General features: G+C 36.3%; 2 protein-coding genes, 1 long non-coding RNA gene and 2 pseudogenes across 3 annotated transcripts; all 5 read left to right on the plus strand.

Annotated features, from left to right (window-relative positions):
- The first annotated feature begins 1,758 nt into the window (after positions 1–1,758).
- On the plus strand, positions 1,759–5,891 carry LOC123222824 (annotated as a pseudogene).
- Positions 5,892–6,884: 993 nt separating this feature from the next.
- LOC123222825 lies at positions 6,885–7,305 on the plus strand. The gene is made up of 2 exons (XR_006503720.1): positions 6,885–7,018; positions 7,215–7,305. It is a non-coding gene; the product is annotated as an uncharacterized LOC123222825 (long non-coding RNA).
- Positions 7,306–12,020: 4,715 nt separating this feature from the next.
- LOC123222823 lies at positions 12,021–16,147 on the plus strand (annotated as a pseudogene).
- A 1,904-nt stretch (positions 16,148–18,051) lies between these two features.
- On the plus strand, positions 18,052–22,173 carry LOC123223003 (MDIS1-interacting receptor like kinase 2-like). The gene is made up of 2 exons (XM_044646049.1): positions 18,052–21,422; positions 21,506–22,173. The coding sequence occupies exons 1-2, from the start codon at positions 18,083–18,085 to the stop codon at positions 21,841–21,843; spliced, it is 3,678 nt and encodes a 1,225-aa protein (XP_044501984.1). The 5' UTR covers positions 18,052–18,082; the 3' UTR covers positions 21,844–22,173.
- Positions 22,174–22,965: 792 nt separating this feature from the next.
- On the plus strand, positions 22,966–23,673 carry LOC123223432. Its single transcript, XM_044646595.1, has one exon. It carries the CDS (start codon positions 22,966–22,968, stop codon positions 23,671–23,673), a length of 708 nt encoding a protein of 235 aa, XP_044502530.1.
- The last annotated feature ends 212 nt before the right edge of the window (positions 23,674–23,885 follow it).

Consider the following 23,885-nt stretch of genomic DNA (forward strand, 5'->3'; position numbering starts at 1 on the left):
CTATGTGCTTCTCCTCTCTTCAACCAAGAAAAATCACTATTATGATGATCATCAGAAATATTAATGGGTTGTCTGATATTGATCTGATTAAATAAAATTATGTATATATATTTTTAAATACATAATTAAATATATATGATATATTTTAATATGATAAAATGATTTTAAATCTTGGTTAATAAATTTATAATATTAAAAAAATTGATCGAAGGAGAATACAACTGCCCCAATTCAAATCATGAAAGTTCCACTTATTTGTATGACATTCAAAGGCCTTCAATAGAGTCATTGCACTTTTGTTGCCCATCGGAATCTCATTTGGAGCAGCTGCTTTTTGAACTGCTTCGACAACAAGGATTTTCACTACATGGGAGTTTGGTTGGGCCACAGTAGTACGATGCCTCTTATATGTGATTAAATCCCTAAACTCATGTGATATGAATTATGTCAAAAAGATTAACAAAGAACTATACAATTATTCGTATTTATTTTGAATATATAAATAAATACATATTTGATATGTATTATCGAATGATCGAATGATTTTAAATTAAAAATAAAATAATACTGAATTATATAATAATATATTATATATATATATATATATTTAAAAATGAATATGTATAATATTACTCAACATAGAAACATATAAGACTGGTACATTGCAAATATAACACAACCCAATACAAAGGAAAAAAAAAAAAAATTAAGTTTCCATATGCCCTTTATTTCAAACAATTGTTACCGACATCAAAAGTCTAACCGTTCAGACAGAGAACATTTGTGTTAAAAGTTACTGGCTTTATTATTAAGGTTGTCAATAATTTCTGTTCGCATATTCAACATTCCACAAGTTCAAATTACAAATAAAATGCTCAGACTTCCAACTACACCATCGCATTCGCAGACGGGCTGGACCCTGGTGTCCTCTGAATAGTCTCTGTTTTATTTCACTGAAATTACCAGCACCCATCATATTTTTGTCAAGGATCAGCGCACGCGTATATAAGAAAATCGGTAACCAATAAATATCTAATTGAGTCCGAACTTGTAGAATGGTTTTCTTTGAAGTGAGGCTTTGAATTGGTAACCCATTAACATTCCAAGTTTTTGGAATCAGTGGTTGGTGAAATTTGACTCAAGGCCTTCTATGTAGTTTTCCAAACTTCGGCGGATCTTTAAAGAGAAAACCCTTTCTCAGGAGGAACTTTCAACAAACTTGCTAATTTCTAAAACCATGAAAAACAACCAAAATAATAATGGAACAAAAAAGAAATAACTTTTTAACACAGAAAATAATGATGCGACACTCCCAATTGATTCTCATATCGATCAAATATAAAAAATGTTAGATTTATATGTATATCACACATTACTTAGAAATATTAAGATATAATTAGTTAAATAATATGTGAGTTTATTGGATTTCAAAATCTAAAAACAAAATCATAATAGACTATGTATTTAAAATCAATAATATATTAATAGTAAATTGAACTATTTAACAAGAAATTTTACAAAAAAGTAATTTAATCCACTCTTGTAGAAGACTTTCTTTGAGGCAAGGCTTTGAATTGGTGACCCATTAATATTCCAAGTTTTGGAATCAGTGGTTGGTGAATTTTGACTCAAGGGGGCTTCTATGTAATTTTTCAAACTTAGGCGGGTCCTTGCAGGACAAAGCCGATTCTCAGGAAGAACTTCCGAGATAAAACTCTCAGCTGCACTTCATTCCATAAGATGGCATTAATCCGTTATTAAGGCTTTCTTTTCCTCATAAATCTTTCTCCCGCTTATACCTTCAATGAGAGCTTCCACTTATTCACCCGAATGTTCATCATCTTCTTAAAACCATGACTTCTTCTAAGAAAACTTGTCTGTTTCTCTTCCAGACTCTGCTGTTTTTATTACTTTCTTTGAAGATCTCTGCATCACCCAGAACTCAAGCTGAAGCTCTCGTCAGATGGAAGAACACCTTCAGTTTTCAACCTTCTTCTCTCGCATCATGGTCACATACCAACGTCAACAGCCTCTGCAACTGGACTTCCATTGTTTGCACCTCTGGAGGAACGGTTTCCGAGATAAATCTCTCAGCAGCAAACATCACCGGGGATCTCACTGAATTCAACTTCACTGAATTTGCAACTCTGACTCGCTTTGATATTAGCAGCAACCATTTTGATGGAGATATTCCTTCTGCCATTGGTAGTCTCTCCAACCTAGCTTACTTGGATTTGAGCTCCAACTCTTTTGAAGGTATCATTCCTACGGAGATGGCGCAGTTAACGGAGCTTCGGTACCTTAATCTTTTTTATAACCATCTCAATAGTACCATCCCTCATCAGCTTAGCAATCTTCAAAAGGTGTGGTACTTAGACCTTGGAGCAAACTTGCTAGAGTCCCCTGACTGGTCTAAATTTTCACCCATGCCTTTGTTGCAACACCTTAGTCTTTACAACAATGAACTTCATTTGGGATTTCCTTCTTTTGTATTAACTTGCCGGAACTTGACTTACCTCGATTTGTCGCTGAATAAGTTGAGTGGCCGAATACCAGAAATGATGTTTGCAAATCTGGCCAATCTTAAATATCTCAACCTCACTGAGAATCTATTCCAGGGAACATTGTCTTCAAATGTTTCCAAGCTTTCCAATCTCATACAACTTCGTGTTGCCAATAACAAGTTGAGTGGTCCGATCCCTGAGGACATAGGTTTGCTGTCTGAGCTCCAAATGATTGAATTTTTTAACAATTCGTTTAGTGGACAAATTCCATCTTCTTTAGGCCAGCTCAAAAAGCTTCAGAAGCTTGATCTCCGTATCAATGCCTTAAACTCTACCATACCTTCTGACCTTGGCTATTGTACTAACCTTACATACTTGGCCTTAGCTAAAAATCATCTCAGCGGGGAGTTGCCTTTTTCTTTGTCAAATCTGATCAAATTAACTGAATTGGGTTTGTCTGATAATTTACTCTCTGGGGACATCTCGCCTAAGCTCATATCAAATTTGACCGAATTGGTCTCATTGCAACTTCAAAACAATTCCTTCACAGGGAAGATTCCACCAGAAATTGGCTTATTAACGCAGCTTAATCACCTTTTCCTGTATAAAAATAACCTCTCGGGCCCTATTCCTTCTGGGATTGGAAATTTGATTAACCTAACCGGTTTAGACCTTTCTGGAAACCAGCTTTCAGGCTCAATTCCTAAAACATTGTGGGACCTCACAAATCTTCAAGACTTACAACTTTTCTCCAATAATCTCACTGGCACCATTCCACCAGAGATTGAAAATTTGGCTTCATTGGTTACTTTTGATGTCAGTACAAACCAACTGTATGGAGAGTTGCCAGTGAACGTTTCTCACCTTCCTTCTTTAAGGTCAATCTCTCTGTTTACCAATAACTTCTCTGGCAGCATTCCTAGGGAATTTGGGAAGTGTAGTCAGTTGATCTATGTAAGCTTCTCTAACAACAGCTTCACCGGAGAGTTGCCACCCGAGTTGTGCAGTGGTTTTGCTCTAAAAAATTTTGCAGTGAATGGTAACAACTTCACTGGATCATTGCCCGCTTGCTTGCCTAACTGTAAGAATCTTAGTAGAGTCCGACTTGACAGCAACAAATTCACAGGTAATATCACAGAAGCATTTGGAGTTCACGAAAAGCTTGATTTCATTTCTCTAAGCGAAAATCAATTTATTGGCGAAATCTCCCCTGTATGGGGAGAGTGCAAAAACCTCAGTAATCTGCAGTTGGACAGAAATAGAATCTCTGGAGGTATCCCTTCTGAGCTGGGGAGTTTGGGTCGATTGGGAGTTCTAAGCCTAGACTCCAATGGACTAACAGGGGAAATTCCGAATGAATTGGGGAAGTTAGGCAGATTGCTCAAGCTCAATTTGAGTAATAATCACTTGACAGGAGAGATCCCTGGTAGTGTGAGCAATTTAAGTAGGCTTGAGTATCTTGATTTGGCGAATAACAATTTGACCGGAGAGATACCTCAAGAACTTGTAAATTGTGAAAAAGTTTTGAGCTTAGACCTGAGCCACAATGATTTATCTGGTGAAATACCACCTGAACTTGGCAATTTGTTCGGACTGCAGTACATGTTGGACCTCAGCAGCAATTCACTCTCTGGTACAATTCCTCAAAACCTGGGAAAGCTTTCGAGACTGGAGAATCTCAACTTGTCGTATAACAAGCTCTCTGGGAGTATTCCGGCATCGTTTTCTAGCCTGATAAGTCTAGATTCATTTGATTTCTCGTACAATCACTTAACGGGTCAAATTCCAAGTGGCAGCATTTTCCAGAACGCATCTGCAGACGCTTTTATTGGAAACACTGGTTTGTGCGGAGATACAGCAGGATTAACATCTTGTAATGTACTATCCGGCCCTGGAAAGTCCACAGACCATAAAAAGAAGGTTCTTATAGGCGTCACTGTTCCTCTAAGTATCCTATTACTTGTAATCATAATTGCTGGAGTTCTGATTTATAAGCGCAAAACTAAACTCATTGATAAGGAGACGAAAAGCAGTCAGTGGCGTGATTGTTCTGAGTCATTAATATGGGAGAGGGAAGGGAAGTTTACTTTTGGGGATATTGTCAAGGCAACGGAGGATTTTAGTGGGAAGTATTGCATTGGGAAAGGAGGATTTGGAATCGTGTACAAGGCGTTATTGCCGACAGGTCAAGTGGTTGCAGTCAAGAAACTTAGTATGTCAGACACCAGTGATGTTCCCATGTCCAATCGCCAAAGCTTTGAGAATGAGATTCGTGTGTTGACGGATGTCAGGCACCGTAATATTATAAAGCTACACGGGTTCTGTTCCAAGAGAGGATGCCCGTACTTGGTTTATGAATATGTAGAAAGAGGTAGTTTGGGGAAAGTTCTGTATGGGGTTGAGGGGAAAGTAGAGCTGGACTGGGCTGAGAGGGTGAAAATTGTGCAAGGACTGGCTCATGCAATTGCTTACTTGCACCATGATTGCTCACCAACTATTGTCCACAGGGACATATCTTTGAATAACATCTTGCTCGATGAAGATTTTGAGCCGCGCCTCTCGGATTTTGGCACTGCGAGACTGTTGAATCCTGATACGTCCAACTGGTCCACTGTTGCTGGGTCATATGGGTACATGGCTCCAGGTAAGCAAACAATGTATTTTGTGCGTGTATATATATATATATATATATATATATATATATATATATATATATATATATATATATATATATATATATTTGTTTGCAATGAATTTGGGTTATTTAATGATTTTTAATGTGCAGAGCTTGCCCTCACAATGCGAATAACAGATAAGTGTGATGTCTATAGTTTTGGAGTGGTAACATTAGAAGTTATGATGGGAAAACATCCGAATGAACTCTTAACTTTTCTTTCTTCGTCCAAAAGTTCAATGTCAGAAAATCCAACATTGTTTTTGAAGGATGTGTTAGACCAACGACTCCCACCTCCCACTGGCCAATTAGCTGAAGAAATGGTATTTGTGATTAATGTAGCGTTAGCATGCACGCATACCATCCCAGAGGAACGACCTTCAATGCGTTTTGTTGCACAAAAATTATCAGCAAAGACACAAGCTTGTCTCTCTGAACCGTTAGGATGATAACCATAGACAAGCTGACAAGTTTTCAAAAGTAGAGCGTGATCCGCTGCGTGGACATTTGGGATTGGCAATGCTAGTGCTAACCAAATTCTCATTCTTATCCCAAAGAGCTGGGTCCTCCCTGCCTTTCCTGCAGTGGAATGTCAATTTTTATGTTTCAGTAATATGTATAAATAAGAGTGTTGGGTCTTAGACCCCAGATAAAATATTAGTTTCTACCAGAGAACAATGGTGGATGTTTATGTGTAAAATAATTAGTTCTTTTTTCTTTATTTTGTATCTCTTATATTAATATATGCCATTCATTCAATTTTGAAAAATGCCAAGAAGATGGAAATTATGGTTTTCTGATTTTAATTGTTCTCCCAATTTGAAATGCCATTCCAAGTCAGTCTTATAATTTAGAGTAATTAACATTTTCCCACCCAAGGTTTGATGCAAAAACAGTTTTCCACTCGTAATTAGTATTAACAACATTTACCATCCATTTTGTAACTTTGTTATTGGGAAATTTTGAATAAAAGGATAAAAATGTAATTCTATGTTAATGAAAATTGATTGTATTGGACTCAATGCATAAAGATATTTTTATTTAATCACTATAAAATTAATTACGAGATGATATATCTCCCATAATCTTTCTCTCTCTTGGTTTTCTCTCTTTCAAACTCTTTGTTATTCTCTTTCTCTCTATTGTTGCATAATCAACATTCTCATTAGATTATGATCATCATTTCCAGTAACTATTGTTTCGTCTAATATTATGAGCCTAAACACATCTTTTTCAATCATTTTAATCTTCTTTTTATTGATCTCTCATTAGTCATATAAAATTTGATATCACAAATTTATCGCAACTGATCACTCTTGAGTACACGACTATCAATCTTTTCCACCACTTCGTCACTTCCAGGCATCACCTTTGTTGCCACTTGCACTATTTGTCATTCTTCTTTCCTGCCCTTTTAAAATCCAGTTTATGTTTGTTAATTAGTGTTAATTGAGTTTGAATTTATGATAATACATTAACATTTATGGCAGTAGTACCCTTGATTTTTGTATGAAAAATGGAAAAAATGTATGTTTGTTATCCATGATTAATTCAGGCCATTCTACAAAGGATGTGAGCTCGACATCACAATAGACTTCCAAGAATATGTCAAATTTTGGGGGCACCTTTGGATGATTTATGATTAAACTTTTCTTTCTTCTCATCAACGTCAACCTTCATAAAGGTTGTTGCTGTTAAAGATACTTGAAAAGAAGGTATCATAGAACCATGTAAGGGTCACTTGAAAAGAAATATTATAAAGGAATGCTGGAGCAAATGTGGCTGTTACCGACAATGTGGCAATCGTGTGGTGCAGCGTGGGATAAATTGCAAACTGCAGGTTTTATTCCCCTCTTTATTATTTTTAGTTCTAGCACTAGTAATAGCTAAATTATTGAACATGTTTTCTGAGTTGATTATTATCTGGTTCTCTTCAAATTGAAGTTATAATGACACTCATCACCATTTACTTATTCTTATAGATATCCTTTCTAGTTACATGTGTATTCAATAACTTGATTTCATTTACATGTTAGGTGTTTTTTACACCTGATGGAAAGGGATGGGGGCATAGAACTCTAGAGAAGCTGCGAAAAGGTGCTTTTGTTTGTGAGTTTGTTGGAGAAATTGTAACCATTAGAGAATTGTAAGAGAGGAACATCGAGAGACATAACTATCCAGTTCTATTAGATGCATATTGGGCTTCAAAAGGAGTTTCAAAAGATGAAGAAGCTCTCTGTTTGGATGCCAAATGTTATGGAAATGTTCCCAGGTTCTTAAATCATAGGTAATTGCCAAAATATCACTAATGTTGTGTGCAACACTCAGATTTCTTCCTCTTCTGAGTGTAACTTGAAAATAAACGATCTGTGGATTTAGTATTTTGAGCATCCGATGAGTTATTTTTAGTGTTTGCAAATGCTTTGATGCGAACTTGATCGAGATACCAGTTGAAATTGAGAGTCCTGAGCTTCATTACTATCATGTAAAGCATATTAGAAGCTCCATCCTAATGATTATTGTTTTGTTTTTTGTTACGGATACCGGTTTCACTGATACAGTGATTCTAACTATTGTCTTCACCTGTGATGCAGCTTGCATTTTTCACAACAAGAGAAGTGGATGCATTTGAAGAGCCAACATGGGTGAGTAGACTTGTTTTTCTATAGATTTAGTTGATGGTTGTTGTGTAAAGACTTTAAACTTAAAGGCTATGTAGTTGTTCATCTAGAGTTGTGCCCATTATTTATTTATTTTTTCTAGTGTGCTTCTTGTTGCTTTGAATGAGGAACAATTTTACCATGGTTTTCATGTACTAGTATTGTCAAGACTAAAAGGAATAATGAGTGAAACAATGTATTCTATGTTGGTGGAAGCGCCGCCTGCTATTCTTCCTTATTATAAACTTGTGCACCTGTTGTGATACTTTTAGGTAGATCCCACATCGGCAAAATACAAGGGAGATGTTGGGTTTGTTTGTACTCTATCTATATATCTCATATCGGTTAGGGGTGGGAGAATTTGACTGGTTAAATAACTTGTGAATTCTTTAAACTGTTAAAATACGTTTTGGATTATAAAGCCTATAAGCAAAATCATGATGAACTGTGTGTCTAGAGTGAACAATATATTGACAATGGGTTGGGTTATTAGACTAGGGATGTTACACCTGCTCTAGTAGTGAAACCAAAAATAAAAGAAAGAGCAAAACTGACCTGATGCAAACTTATTAGAAACTGCTTCTGTCTCTATATATATATATATATATATATATATATATATATTCCAGGACAGGCAATCCTTATTTCTTGTAGCTCTATTTCCTTTTCTTCATGTCAATATGTGTGACACTAATCACATTTTATATTGTGTATGTTTCTCTATCAGATTTTTATTTGCCCTATATTAAGAAGCCTTAAGGAATGTGCTTGCAGGATTACGGTATTGATTTTGATGACCATGATCATCTTGCCAATGCATTCCAGTGTCGATGTGGCAGTAGATTTAGCAGGAACATGAAACGTTCAAGTAGTAAGTGCTTTAGCATATATTTTGTAGTTCTGTATGAATTATTTATTCAGTTATCTGTTCTTAATTCTTTGTGAATGACATAAACTTCTAGTTTGCATTGCCACTGTGAACTGACTAGTTTGTACTTATGCACTTCCAGTTTCTGCAAGGATGCATTTAATGAACTGGCTAGTTCACACTTGACAATGCAAACCGGCTAGTTTGTATGGAAAAAATGCTACCGGATAGATCCATCTTGAATTTGCATTCTAGTTCTAAGTTTTAAATAAGACCTCAGTAACAAACCTTGTACATCCCATTTTAATTTGAATAATTTTTTTTCTTCCCGTTCGGCATTTTAGCATGCATGCTGTTCTTCTTGATCTGAATGAATAATCTTGCAAATCTTTGTCTGCTTGGTAGGCAAGAGGATAGCGAGTTCAAAATTCTTTCAGTGTGGAATTTGGATGATAGCATTTAGTTGCGATGTTTGTTTTTCGGAAAAAGAAATTCTACTTTTATTTTGTAGTATATTGTGATTGAAACAAGAGAAACACGATATGAAAGAGTTCGAGGGGTTGAATGACAAGAAGTTAAGGTCTTGGTGCTCACTGTCAAAGCATTTTATTGTTTCTGATAGATTTTGCTTCTTGTTCTTCGTCAATCAAGGTTTTCTTACTGCCTCACCTCAGGGGTCTTTCTCAATTATTCAGGAACTTCTTCTGTCAAATTTACATAAGCATTCGGTGGTTTGGTGCATCAATGGACTGGCAATGGCATTGAATACATTCAACTTTATGAATTATGATCTAGTTAAACCAATCTTATAGGCTTCTTTTTTGTTCACGGTTTCCCTTTAATTCTTGTGATTGTGTATTCTTTTTTTGTTCACCTCAGGGGTCTTTCTCAATTAATGGACTGGCAATAGCAATGAATACATTAAACTTCATGAATTATGATCTAATTAAACCAATCTTATTGGCTTCTTTCTTGTTCACGGTTTCCCTTTAATTAAACCAATCTGATTGTGATTGTGTATTAAACCAATCTTATCTAATATTATTAGATAAGATTTATGAAGGTTGACGTTGATGAGAAGAAAGAAAAGTTTAATCATAAATCAGCCACCTTTGGATGATTTATGATGAAGACAATCCGACAAAGAAAATTTTGTCTTCATCAAAGGAAATACCCTACGCCGAGGGTTGGGAAGTGATCGGTAGAGAGAGTTGAGCCGAGAAAGAGAGCCAACGCCATTGGAGACGATCATCTCTGATGACTCCAACCATAATTTGCAAACCCTGTAGGAAAAATTTTAATTTTTTAAACTTCAGATGGAGATTGAATTATGAGATTTTCAAGCTGAGGGGGGGAAATGTAACAAAACTTTAGATTTTTAAAATTTTTTATTAAATGACTATTTTACCCCTACCCATAACTATGATTTTTAACAGATGAATAAGATTTTGGATTTTTCAAACTTCATTGATGTGATTTTGGGATAACACTTAAACTTGGGGGTAAAATAGTCTTTTGGCCGTTTTCTAAACCAAGAAAAATCACTCTTATTATGATCATCAGAAATACTAATGGGTTGTCTGATATTTATTTGATTAAATAAAATTATATGTATATATGTTAAATACATAATTGAATATATAGATTATGTGTTTTAATATAATTAAGTGATTTTAAACCATAACTGGTGAATTTATAATATTAAAAAAATTGATCGAAGGAAAATTGTCTTCAAATGTTTCCCAAGCTTTTTGATCTCGGACATCTTTGTATTACCAATAACAAGTTGAGTGGTCTGATTCCTGACACTCAATAAAATTATATATTTATATTTTAAATATATAATTAAATATATAAATTATATATATTAATATAATTAAGTGATTTTAAATTTTATCTAATGGATTTATAATATTAAAAATATTTAAAAAATTGATCGAAGGAGAATACAACTGCCCTAGTTCAAATTCATGAAAGCTTCACTTATTTGTATGATATTCAAAGGCCTTCAATAGAGTCATTGCACTTTTGTTGCCCATGGGAATCTCATTTGGAGCAGCTACTTTTTGAATTGTTTGGACAAGAATTTTCACTGTATGGGGGAGTTTGGTTGGGCCACGGTTTTATAATGCCTCTTCTCTGTGATTAAATCCTTTAAGCCCATGAAATATGAATCCCATCAAAAAAGTTAACAAAATAAATAATAAAATTATACGTATTTATTTTAGATATATAAATAAAATAAAATATTTAATCATATAAAGATATTTTATATGTATATTTATTTATATATTAAAAATAAATACATGTAATATTACGTAATAAAAAAACATGAAAGAAGGTTAATACAAGACAAATATAATCCAACCCAATACAAAGAAAAAAAGAAGTCAAGTTTCCATATGCCCTTCATTATAGGCAATTGATACCGGCATCAAAAGTGTACCCCCTCAGACTGAAGACATTTGTGTTAAAAGTCATTGGCTTTATTGTTAAAGCGTCCATCGATAAGGTTGTCCATCGATAAGGTTGTCAATAATTTCTGATCACATACTCAACATCCCACAAGTTGAAATGCAGATAAAAAGCTCAGACTTCCAACAACACCATCGCATTCGCAGACGGGCAGGACCCTGTTGTCCTCTCAAGTCTCCGTTTTATCTCACTGAAATTGCAACCAACCCTCATATTTTTGTCAAAAATTAATGCTCACGTATATAAGAAAATCTGTAACCAATAAATATCTAATTGAGTCCGAACTTATGGAATGGTTCCAAGTTTTTGGAATCAGTGGTAGGTGAAATTTGACTCAAGGGCTTCTATGTCATTTTCCAAACTTAGGTGGATCTTTACAAGGCAAAGCCCTTTCTCAGGAAGAACTTCCAAGAAACATCCTAGTTCCCTAAAGCATGCAAAACAACCAAAATAATAATGAAACTAAAATGGAAAAATGTAATACCTAGATAAATCTTACACCGATAAATACATGGAATATATATATTAAAATGGAAAAATGTATATCTCTCGTTATTCAGAAATACCCAGAAATGATTGGCTCTACATTTTAAGTTGTAAAGTTCAAGAAGTGCAAAATCAAAATTATACTTAATTGTGTCTCCGAGATGAAAAATATACTGAGAATGAATAAGACTAAACCAAAAATGTTACAAATGAGGAGAACTTGAGTTTTACGAGGACATCGTGGTCATAGAGCTGCTTTGTTTAATTGGGCTCCGTGAATCATAAAACAAGTACGGCATAACTATAAAGTAATATACAGATAAGACGGCATTAATCCACTGTCAAGGCTTTCTTCTCCTCATAAATCTTTCTCCAAGTTAAAGCTTCAATGAGAGCTTCCACTCACTCACCCAAATTCATCATCTTCTTAAAACCATGACTTCTTCTAAGGACAACTGTCTGTTTCTCTTCCAGATTCTGCTGTCTTTTTTACTTTCTTTCAAGATCTCTGCATCACCCAGAACTCAAGCTGAAGCTCTCGTCAGATGGAAGAACACCTTCAGTTTTCAACCTTCTTCTATCGAATCATGGTCACATACCAACGTCAACAGCCTCTGCAACTGGACTTCCATTGATTGCGACCCTGGAGGAATGGTTTCCGAGATAAAACTCTCAGCAGCAAACATCACCGGGGTTCTCACTGAATTCAACTTCACCGAATTTGCAACTCTCACTCGCTTTGACATCAGCAGCAACAATTTCGATGGAGATATTCCTTCTACCATTGGTAGTCTCTCCAACCTAGCTTACTTGGATTTGAGCACAAACTTATTTGAAGGTATCATTCCTACGGAGATGGCACAGTTAACGGAGCTTCGGTATCTTAATCTTTTTAATAACTATCTCAATGGTACCATCCCTCATCAGCTCAGCAATCTTCAAAACATACGGTACTTAGACCTTGGAGCAAACTTGTTAGAGTCCCCTAACTGGTCTAAATTTTCACCCATGCCTTTGTTGCAACACCTTAGTCTTTACTACAATGAACTTCATTTTGGATTTCCTTCTTTTGTATTAACTTGCCGGAACTTGACTTACCTTGATTTGTCGCTGAACAAGTTGAGCGGCCGAATACCAGAAATAATGTTTACAAATCTGGTCAATCTTCAATATCTCAACCTCACTGATAATCTATTCCAGGGACCATTGTCTTCAAATGTTTCCAAGCTTTCCGATCTCATACAACTTCGTGTTGCCAATAACAAGTTGAGTGGTCCGATTCCTGGGGACATAGGTTTGTTGTCTGTGCTCCAAATGATTGAATTGTTTAACAATTCGTTTAGTGGGCAAATTCCATCTTCTTTAGGCCAGCTCAAAAAGCTTCAGAAGCTTGATCTCCGAATCAATGCCTTAAACTCTACCATACCTTCTGAGCTTGGCCATTGTACTAACCTTACATACTTGGCCTTAGCTATAAATCATCTCAGCGCGGAGTTGCCATTTTCTTTGTCAAATCTGATCAAATTAACTGAATTGGGTTTGTCTGATAATTTACTCTCTGGGGACATCTCACCTAACCTCATTTCAAATTTGACCGAATTGGTCTCATTGCAACTTCAAAACAATTCCTTCACAGGGAAGATTCCACCAGAAATCGGCTTATTGAAACAACTTAATTGCCTTTACCTGTATAAAAATAAGCTCTCGGGCCCTATTCCTTCTGAGATTGGAAATTTGATTAACCTAACCAGTTTAGACCTTTCTGGAAACCAGCTTTCAGGCACAATCCCTAAAACATTGTGGGATCTCACAAATCTTGTAGACTTACAACTTTTTTCCAATAATCTCACTGGCACCATTCGACCAGAGATTGAAAATTTGGCTTCATTGGTTACTTTTGATGTCAGTGCAAACCAACTGTTTGGAGAGTTGCCAGTGAACATTTCTCGCCTTCCTTCTTTAAGGTCAATCTCTCTGTTTACCAATAACTTCTCTGGCAGCATTCCTAGGGAATTTGGGAAGTATAGTCAGTTGACCTATGTAAGTTTCTCCGACAACAGCTTCGCCGGAGAATTGCCACCCGAGTTGTGCAGTGGTTTTGCTCTCGAAAATTTTTCAGTGAATGGTAACGACTTCACTGGATCATTGCCCGCTTGCTTGCCTAATTGTAAGAACCTTAGTAGAGTCCGACTTGACAGCAATAAATTCACAGGTAATATCACAGAAGCATTTGGAGTTCACCAAAAGCTTGATTTCATTTCTCTAAGCGAAAATCAATTTATTGGTGAAATCTCCCCTGTATGGGGAGAGTGCAAAAATATCAGTAATCTGCAGTTGGACAGAAATAAAATCTCTGGAAGTATCCCTTCCGAGCTGGGGAGTTTGAGTCGATTGGGAGTTCTAAGCCTAGACTCCAATGGACTAACAGGGGAAATTCCGAATGAATTGGGGAAGTTAGGCAGATTGTTCAAGCTCAATTTGAGTAATAATCACTTGACAGGAGAGATCCCTCGTAGTGTGAGCAATTTAAGTATGCTCGAGTATCTTGATTTTGCCAATAACAATTTGATTGGAGATATACCTGAAGAACTTGCAAATTGTGACAAAGTTTTGAGCTTAGACCTGAGCCGCAATGATTTATCCGGTGAAATACCACCTGAGCTTGGCCATTTGTTCGGACTGCAGTACATGTTGGACCTCAGCAGCAATTCACTCTCTGGTACAATTCCTCAAAACCTGGGAAAGCTTTCGAGACTGGAGAATCTCAACTTGTCGCATAACAAGCTCTCTGGGAGTATTCCAGCATCGTTTTCTAGTCTGATAAGTCTAGATTCATTTGATTTCTCGTACAACCACTTAACGGGTCAAATTCCAAGTGGCAGCATTTTCCGGAACGCATCTGCAGACGCTTTTATTGGAAACACTGGTTTGTGCGGAGATACAGCAGGATTAACATCTTGTAATGTACTATCGGGCCCTGGAAAGTCCACAGACCATAAAAAGAAGGTTCTTATAGGTGTCACTGTTCCTCTAAGTAGCCTATTACTTATCATCATAATTGCTGGAGTTCTGATTTATAAGCGCAAAACGAAACTCATTGATAAGGAGACGAAAAGCAGTCAGAGGCGTGATTGTTCTGAGTCATTAATATGGGAGAGGGAAGGGAAGTTTACTTTTGGGGATATTGTCAAGGCAACGGAGGATTTTAGTGGGAAGTATTGCATTGGGAAAGGAGGATTTGGAATCGTGTACAAGGCGTTATTGCCGACAGGTCAAGTGGTTGCAGTCAAGAAACTTAGTATGTCAGACACCAGTGATGTTCCCATGTCCAATCGCCAAAGCTTTGAGAATGAGATTCGTGTGTTGACGGATGTCAGGCACCGGAATATTATAAAGCTACACGGGTTCTGTTCCAACAGAGGATGCCTGTACTTGGTTTATGAATATGTGGAAAGAGGTAGTCTGGGGAAAGTCCTGTATGGGGTTGAAGGGAAAGTAGAGCTGGACTGGGCTGAAAGGGTGAAAATTGTGCAAGGACTGGCTCATGCAATTGCTTACTTGCACCATGATTGCTCACCACCTATTGTCCACCGGGACATATCTTTGAATAACATCTTGCTCGATGAAGACTTTGAGCCGCGCCTCTCGGATTTTGGCACTGCGAGACTGTTGAATCCTGATACGTCCAACTGGTCCGCTGTTGCTGGGTCATATGGGTACATGGCTCCAGGTAAGCAAACAATATATTTTGTGCATATATATATGTTTTGGAATGAACTTGGATTATTTAATGATTTTTAATATGCAGAGCTTGCCCTCACAATGCGGATGACAGATAAGTGTGATGTTTATAGTTTTGGAGTTGTAACATTAGAAGTTATGATGGGAAGACACCCTGGTGAATTCTTAACTTTTCTTTCTTCATCCAAAAGTTCAATGTCAGAAAATCCAACATTGTTTCTGAAGAATGTGTTAGACCAACGGCTCCCACCTCCCACTGGCCAATTAGCTGAAAAAATGGTATTTGTGATTAATATAGCGTTAGCATGCGCGCATACTACCCCGGAGGTACGACCTTCAATGTTTTTTGTTGCACAAAAATTATCAGCAAATACACAAGGTTGCCCCTTTGAACCGCTAGGATGATAACCATAGACAAGCTAACAAGTTTTCAAAAGCAGAGCGTGATCTGCTGTGTGGAAATTTGGGATTGGCAATGCCACTGCTAACCAAATTCTCATTCTTATCCCGAAGAGCTGGGTCCTCCCTGCCTTTCCTGCAGTGGAATGTCAATTTTTATGTTTCAGTAATATGTATAAATAAGAGTGTTGGGCCTTAGATCCCAGATAAAATTATTAGTTTCCACCAGAGAACAATGGTGGGTATTTATGTGTAAAATAATTAGTTCTTTTTTCTTTATTTTGTATCTCTTATATTAATGAGTAATACTATATGTACCCATTTTAGATACACAAATATATATACACTCATATATGTTATCATATGATTGGTTATTGTTTTATTCTTAATTCAAAATCATTCAATCACATGATGATACATATAAATATGTATATATTTGTGTACCCAAAGTGGGTACACATAGTTTTATTGTATATTAATATATGCCATTTATTCAATTTTGAAAAGTGCCAAGAAGATGGAAATTATGGTTTTCTGATTTTAATTGTTCTCCCAATTTGAAATGACATTCCAAGTCAGTCTTATAATTTATAGTACTTAACATTTTTCCACTCGTAATTAGTATTTATAACATTTCCCATCCAATTTGTAACTTTGTTATTGGGTAATTTTGAATAAAAAAATAAAAATATAATTTTACATTAATGAAAATTGATTGTATTGGACTTGATACATAAAGATATTTTTATTTAATCACTATAAAATTAATTATAAGATGATATATCTTTCAAAATCTTTTTCTCTCTTTCAAACTCTCTGTTATTCTCTCTCTCTATTATTGCATAATCAACATTCTCATCAGATTATGGGCATCGTTCCCAATAGCTATTGTTTTGTCTAGTAATATGACCTTAAACTCATCTTTTTCAATCATTTTAATTTTTCCTTTATTGATCTTTCACTAGTTATATAAAATTGATATCATAAATTTATCGCAGCTGATCACTCGTACATGCATGATTATCAATCCTTTCCATCACTTTCGGTCATCATCTTTGTCACCACTTGCACTGTTTATCGTTTTTATTTACTGCCTTTATAAAATCCAGTTTATATTTGTTAATTAGTGTTAATTGGGTTTGAATTTAGGATAATACATTAACATTTATGGCAGTATTACCCTTGATTTTTGTATGAAAATTATATTATGAATTAGTGGAGAAGAGTTGGGCCAAATTTATAATGACAAACACAATAACACATATACACTTTGTCGTATAACACTAAATTTTTATTTTGAGTTATCTATTCATATCAGAGTTATTGTAGAACCTACTTACTAAAACCAGAAAATGCGATTTTTTCAAATTAAAAAACTTTAAATAGGAATAAAATTATTAATTTTTAAAATATATGATTGAAAATTATATTTTTTTAATATTATTATTAAAATAATAACTTTATTTTTAATTTTAATTAAAAATTTTAATAAAAATTAATTTATTAATGAGAATTTAAATTTCTAAAAGTAGACAAATATGAGTTTTGGATTAAATAACACGTTAGGTGAAAATAAGTCTTTTGGCCATATTATTTTATTAGCAGCGCAGTTTACGCCACCAGACTTTCAGTCTTTCCAAGAGGCTATGTTTTCTCTATTATGTATTAGGTATTTAAACAATACCCTTTACTGTCCTCAATTAAAAATCGATTACCGTAATGATGTTAATGTGGAAAGATGGAAAAGTGGAAAATTGAATGAATTTCCTGCATCCTTCCCGCATTCAGGAAGCCACTGCACGCACGGCATCCTTAAATTTAAAAGGCCAAAAGACTTATTCCCACCCATGGTTTATTGTGAATTCAAGGTTACAAGACTTGTTCCCATCTAAAATATAGTAAAATTTCAAAGTTTTATCTTCTGATTTTAAAAATTTAAACACTCATTTATAAGTTAAATTCTGTTAAAAATTTATTTAAGATTAGAGATAAAATTATCATTTTAAAAATAATATTAAAAATATATATAATTTATTATATTTCTTATCTTAGGTTTTAAAAACTATCAAATTAACCTCTTTTAAAAAGTTTTTCATTTTTAAAAAATTATATTTTTCTTTCAAAACTTAGGATTTTTTTCACCTGTGTCACCATCTCGACACTATCAACATCCCTTTTCCACCCTAAACCTATGCCAATGTTGGTGTACATTTCCCCACCCTAAAAGTAGTCATCTAGATGATGATGCTTCCAAACGACTTTAGTTTGCTTTCTAATGTTTCTACCGGTTATAACTTCAATGGGAGTTTCCACTTACTCACCCATGACTTCTTCTAAGAACACTTGTCTGTTTCTCTTCCTCTTGCTGTGTTCATTACTTTCTTTGAAGATCTCTGCATCACCCAGAACTCAAGCTGAAGCCCTCGTCAGATGGAAGAACACCTTCAGTTTTCAACCTTCTTCTCTCTCATCATGGTCACTTTCCAACGTCAACAACCTCTGCAACTGGACTTCCATTGTTTGCGACTCCGGAGGAACCGTTTCCCAGATAAACCTCTCAGCAGCAAACATCACCGGGGTTCTCACTGAATTCAACTTCACTGAATTTGAACCTCTCACTCGCTTTGACATCAGCAGCAACAATTTCGATGGAGATATTCCTTCTACCATTGATAGTCTCTCCAACCTAGCTTACTTGGATTTGAGCTCAAACTTATTTGAAGGTATCATTCCTACGGAGATGGCACAGTTAACGGAGCTTCGGTATCTTAATCTTTTTAATAACTATCTCAATGGTACCATCCCTCATCAGCTCAGCAATCTTCAAAAGGTATGGTACTTAGACCTTGGAGCAAACTTGTTGGAGTCCCCTAACTGGTCTAAATTTTCACCCATGCCTTTGTTGCGACACCTTAGTCTTCCCTACAATGAACTTCATTTGGGATTTCCTTCTTTTGTATTAACTTGCCGGAACTTGACTTACCTTGATTTGTCGCTGAATAAGTTGAGCGGCCGAATACCAGAAATGATGTTTACAAATCTGGCCAATCTTCAATATCTCAACCTCACTGATAATCTATTCCAGGGACCATTGTCTTCAAATGTTTCCAAGCTTTCCGATCTCATACAACTTCGTGTTGCCAATAACAAGTTGAGTGGTCCGATTCCTGAGGACATAGGGTTGTTGTCTGAGCTCCAAATGATTGAATTGTTTAACAATTCGTTTAGTGGGCAAATTCCATCTTCTTTAGGCCAGCTCAAAAAGCTTCAGAAGCTTGATCTCCGAATCAATGCCTTAAACTCTACCATACCTTCTGAGCTTGGCCATTGTACTAACCTTACATACTTGGCCTTAGCTATAAATTATCTCAGCGGGGAGTTGCCTATTTCTTTGTCAAATCTGATCAAATTAACTGAATTGGGTTTGTCTGATAATTTACTCTCTGGGGACATCTCACCTAGGCTCATTTCAAATTTGACGGAATTGGTCTCCTTGCAACTTCAAAACAATTCCTTCACAGGGAAGATTTCACCAGAAATTGGCTTATTGATACAGCTTAATTACCTTTGCCTGTATAAAAATAAGCTCTTGGGCCCTATTCCTTCTGAGATTGGAAATTTGATTAACCTAACCAGATTAGACCTTTCTGAAAACCAGATTTCAGGTCCAATTCCGAAAACATTGTGGGATCTCACAAATCTTCTAGTCTTAAAACTTTTCTCCAATAATCTCACTGGCACTATTCCACCAGAGATTGAAAATTTGGCTTCTTTGGTTACTTTTGATGTCAGTGCCAACCAACTGTATGGAGAGTTGCCAGTGAACATTTCTCGCCTTCCTTCTTTAAGGTCAATCTCTCTGTTTACCAATAACTTCTCTGGCAGCATTCCTAGGGAATTTGGGAAGTATAGTCAGTTGACCTATGTAAGCTTCTCTAACAACAGCTTCACCGGAGAATTGCCACCCGAGTTGTGCAGTGGTTTTGCTCTCGAAAATTTTTCAGTGAATGGTAACGACTTCACTGGATCATTGCCCGCTTGTTTGGCCAATTGTAAGAACCTTAGTAGAGTCCGACTTGACAGCAATAAATTCACAGGTAATATCACAGAAGCATTTGGAGTTCACGAAAAGCTTGATTTCATTTCTTTAAGCGAAAATCAATTTATTGGTGAAATCTCCCCTGTATGGGGAGAGTGCAAAAATCTCAGTAATCTGCAGTTGGACAGAAATAGAATCTCTGGAGGTATCCCTTCTGAGCTGGGGGGTTTGAGCCGATTGGGAGTTCTAAGCCTAGACTCCAATGGACTAACAGGGGAAATTCCGAATGAATTAGGGAAGTTAGGCAGATTGTTCAAGCTCAATTTGAGTAATAATCACTTGACAGGAGAGATCCCTCGTAGTGTGACCAATTTAAGTATGCTTGAGTATCTTGATTTTGCAAATAACAATTTGACCGGAGATATACCTGAAGAACTTGCAAATTGTGAAAAAGTTTTGAGCTTAGACCTGAGCCACAATGATTTATCCGGTGAAATACCACCTGAGCTTGGCCATTTGTTCGGACTGCAGTACATGTTGGACCTCAGCAGCAATTCACTCTCTGGTACAATTCCCCAAAACCTGGGAAAGCTTTCGAGACTGGAGAATCTCAACTTGTCGCATAACAAACTCTCTGGGAGTATTCCGGCGTCGTTTTCTAGCCTGATAAGTCTACATTCAATTGATTTCTCGTGCAATGACTTAACTGGTGAAATTCCAAGTGGCAGCATTTTCCAGAACGCATCTGCAGATGCTTTTGTTGGAAACACTGGTTTGTGCGGAGATACAGCAGGATTAACATCTTGTAATGTACTATCCGGCCCCGGAAAGTCCACAGACCATAAAAAGAAGGTTCTTATAGGTGTCACTGTTCCTCTATGTAGCCTGTTGCTTGTAATCATAATTTCTGGAGTTCTGATTTATAAGCACAAAACCAAACTCAATGATAAGGAGACGAAAAGCAGTCAGAGGCGTGATAGTTCTGAATCATTAATATGGGAGAGGGAAGGGAAGTTTACTTTTGGGGATATTGTAAAGGCAACGGAGGATTTTAGTGGCAAGTATTGCATTGGGAAAGGAGGATTTGGAATCGTGTACAAGGCGTTGTTGCCAACAGGCCAAGTGGTTGCAGTTAAGAAACTTGGTATGTTAGACACCAGTGATGTTCCCATGTCCAATCGCCAAAGCTTTGAGAATGAGATTCGTGTGTTGACGGATGTCAGGCACCGGAATATTATAAAGCTACACGGGTTCTGTTCCAAGAAAGGATACCTGTACTTGGTTTATGAATATGTAGAAAGAGGTAGTCTGGGGAAAGTTCTGTATGGGGTTGAAGGGAAAGTAGAGCTGGACTGGGCTGAAAGGGTGAAAATTGTGCAAGGACTGGCTCATGCAATTGCTTACTTGCACCATGATTGCTCACCACCTATTGTCCACCGGGACATATCCTTGAATAACATCTTGCTTGAGGAAGATTTTGAGCCGCGCCTCTCGGATTTTGGCACTGCGAGACTGTTGAATCCTGATACTTCCAGCTGGACCACTGTCGCTGGGTCATATGGGTACATGGCTCCAGGTAAGCAAACAATATAATTTGTGGCTTTATTTTTTTCTTTTTTCTAAATGAACTTAGATTATTTAATGATTTTTAATGTGCAGAGCTTGCACTCACAATGCGAGTAACAAATAAATGTGATATTTATAGTTTTGGAGTGGTGACATTAGAAGTCATGATGGGAAGACATCCTGGTGAACTCTTAACTTCTTTATCTTTATCAAAAAGATTAACGTTAGAAAATTCAACATTGTTTATGAAGGATTTGTTAGACCAACGGCTCTTACCTCCCACTGGCCAATTAGCAGAAGAAGTGGTGTTTGTGATTAATGTAGCATTAGCATGCACACATACTACCCCGGAGGAGCGACCTTCAATGCGTTTTGTTGCACAAAAATTATCAGCAAAGACACAAGGTTGCCGCTCTGAACCGCTGGGATGATAACCATAGACAATCTAACAAGTTTTTAAAAGCAGAACGAGATGTGTTGAGTGGAAATTTGGGATTGGCGATGACACTGCCAACTAAAACTCATATTTTTCAACTATTTTAATCTTCCTTTCATCGATCTCTCACCAGTCATATAAAATTTGATATTGCAGTTTTATCACAACAGATCACTCTTAGATTCACAATTGTCAATCCTTTTTATCATTTTGTCACTTTTGGTCATCATCTTTGCCGCCACTTGCATTGTTTATCATTCTCATTTTCTGCCATTGTGAAATTTAGTTTATCTTTGTTGATTAGTGTTAATTCGATTTAAATTAAGGGTAATACATTAACATTTATGGCAGTATTACCCTTGATTTTTGTATGAAAATTATGTTATGAATTAGTGAAGAAGAGTTGGTGAAATTTGTGTAGACAAACACAACAACGCATATACTCTTTGTTATAACACTGAATTTTCAATTTAGATTATCTATTCATATATGAGTTACTGCAGAACCTGTTTACCAAATCATGGCCGAACTGCTAACTCCATGATCATATAATTTAAAAGTCCCACTTTAGTTTAGAGTTCGTGTCCAAAAATCATAAACTCCTCAGGGTCATCAAATCACATTTTTCCAGACCCAAAACACTACTTTACCCCATATCTAACTTGGTTAATAAAAACTTTATGGTAAAAAGTAAAATTATCATTTATTCACCTTAAAAGTAAAAAGAAATACAATTAAGTAAGCAGAGTTCAAATGCTCTCTTCAATCGTTCCTTGTTGCTTTAATCCAGTCTCTCTTCTCTCTTGATGTCGCAATCTTTGTAAATAATTTCTGGGTTCAAAATTTTATTGACCAGAAAAACGCATCCGAATTTCAAAGAAATCTCACCGTAAAAGCATTTCAACGGCCAATTTCCTATTTTCATTGTTTCCTATTTTCCTATTCCTAAGGTTTTTGTTAACTGAATTTCCCGCTTGTGCAAGGAAAGCAAGCCGGCTTATAAATAGCTTACTTATTTGTTGAATTGCAGCAGAGAGTTACAAGTTTTAATCCTCCGGTGCATTCTACGGTTTGTTCTGCATTCTGTTTTTTACACATTCTTAATTGTCTTGGTATAATGGTTAGGGATTGCCGGTATAGGGGTAAGGCTGATGAGGAGCGATTGAGCTCGGATTCACGAAAGAAAGTTACTTTTGACTCTAATGTCAAAACCTATGAGCCTGTTTTTTCTGAGGTCACTAGTAATTTACCTGAGATCAGTGAAGTTAGAGAGGTCAAGAAGAAAAAGGAGGAGGAGGATTTTTTAGTGAGATCAAAGCAATCTCAGTCTTTTTCTGAAGCTAGTTCCATCACATCCAGCTCGGGGTCTTATCCTTCTAATTACAGATATCAAAACTGCAGAGACAGTGAAGATGAAGATGATGAACTAGATTTGGGTAGTGATCTTGATGATGATGAAGAAGGTGAAGAAGATGACGGCGTGGTGGATTATGATGATATCTGTGAGGACGATGGTTCTGATTATGCTGAATCAAGAATAGCTGTGGGCAAAGCTGATGCAAAGGAGGTTGTTGACAGTTCTTTGGTGACAAGTGATTTGGATGAGCGATGCATGAAGTTGATTCGGGGTAATCGAAGAGTAAGAGATAGAAGTGTACATGTCAAGTCTGTTTTGAACCCAGTTGAAAATCTCACTCAATGGAAAGCAGTTTTAGCGAAGGGGAAACCACAACTGAAGCAACCGAAAGAGAATTTCGCAGTGGATCAAGAACCTCGTCCTCCCTTTAGTTTGGAGCCGAGTTTCAAGGAATTCTCTCAGCTTTAAAACAAAATTTGGCGATCAATCCAAGAAGCCAAACCGAGAAGTAGAAGTGGATGCTAGCCTTTCAAACTGGTTGCCTTCATCAGAAACTACACCCATTTTGCTGGTTACCCAACTCATAAGTCTTAATACATGTTAGACAGAAAGTTTGAGATGATCTGGAGTTTTCTTATTAGGTGTTCATCATCTCTTCTTTTGTGATTACTTCTGTGAAT

This window comes from Mangifera indica, chromosome 8, assembly GCF_011075055.1.
Source record: "Mangifera indica cultivar Alphonso chromosome 8, CATAS_Mindica_2.1, whole genome shotgun sequence".
Classification (NCBI taxonomy): Eukaryota; Viridiplantae; Streptophyta; class Magnoliopsida; order Sapindales; family Anacardiaceae; genus Mangifera; species Mangifera indica.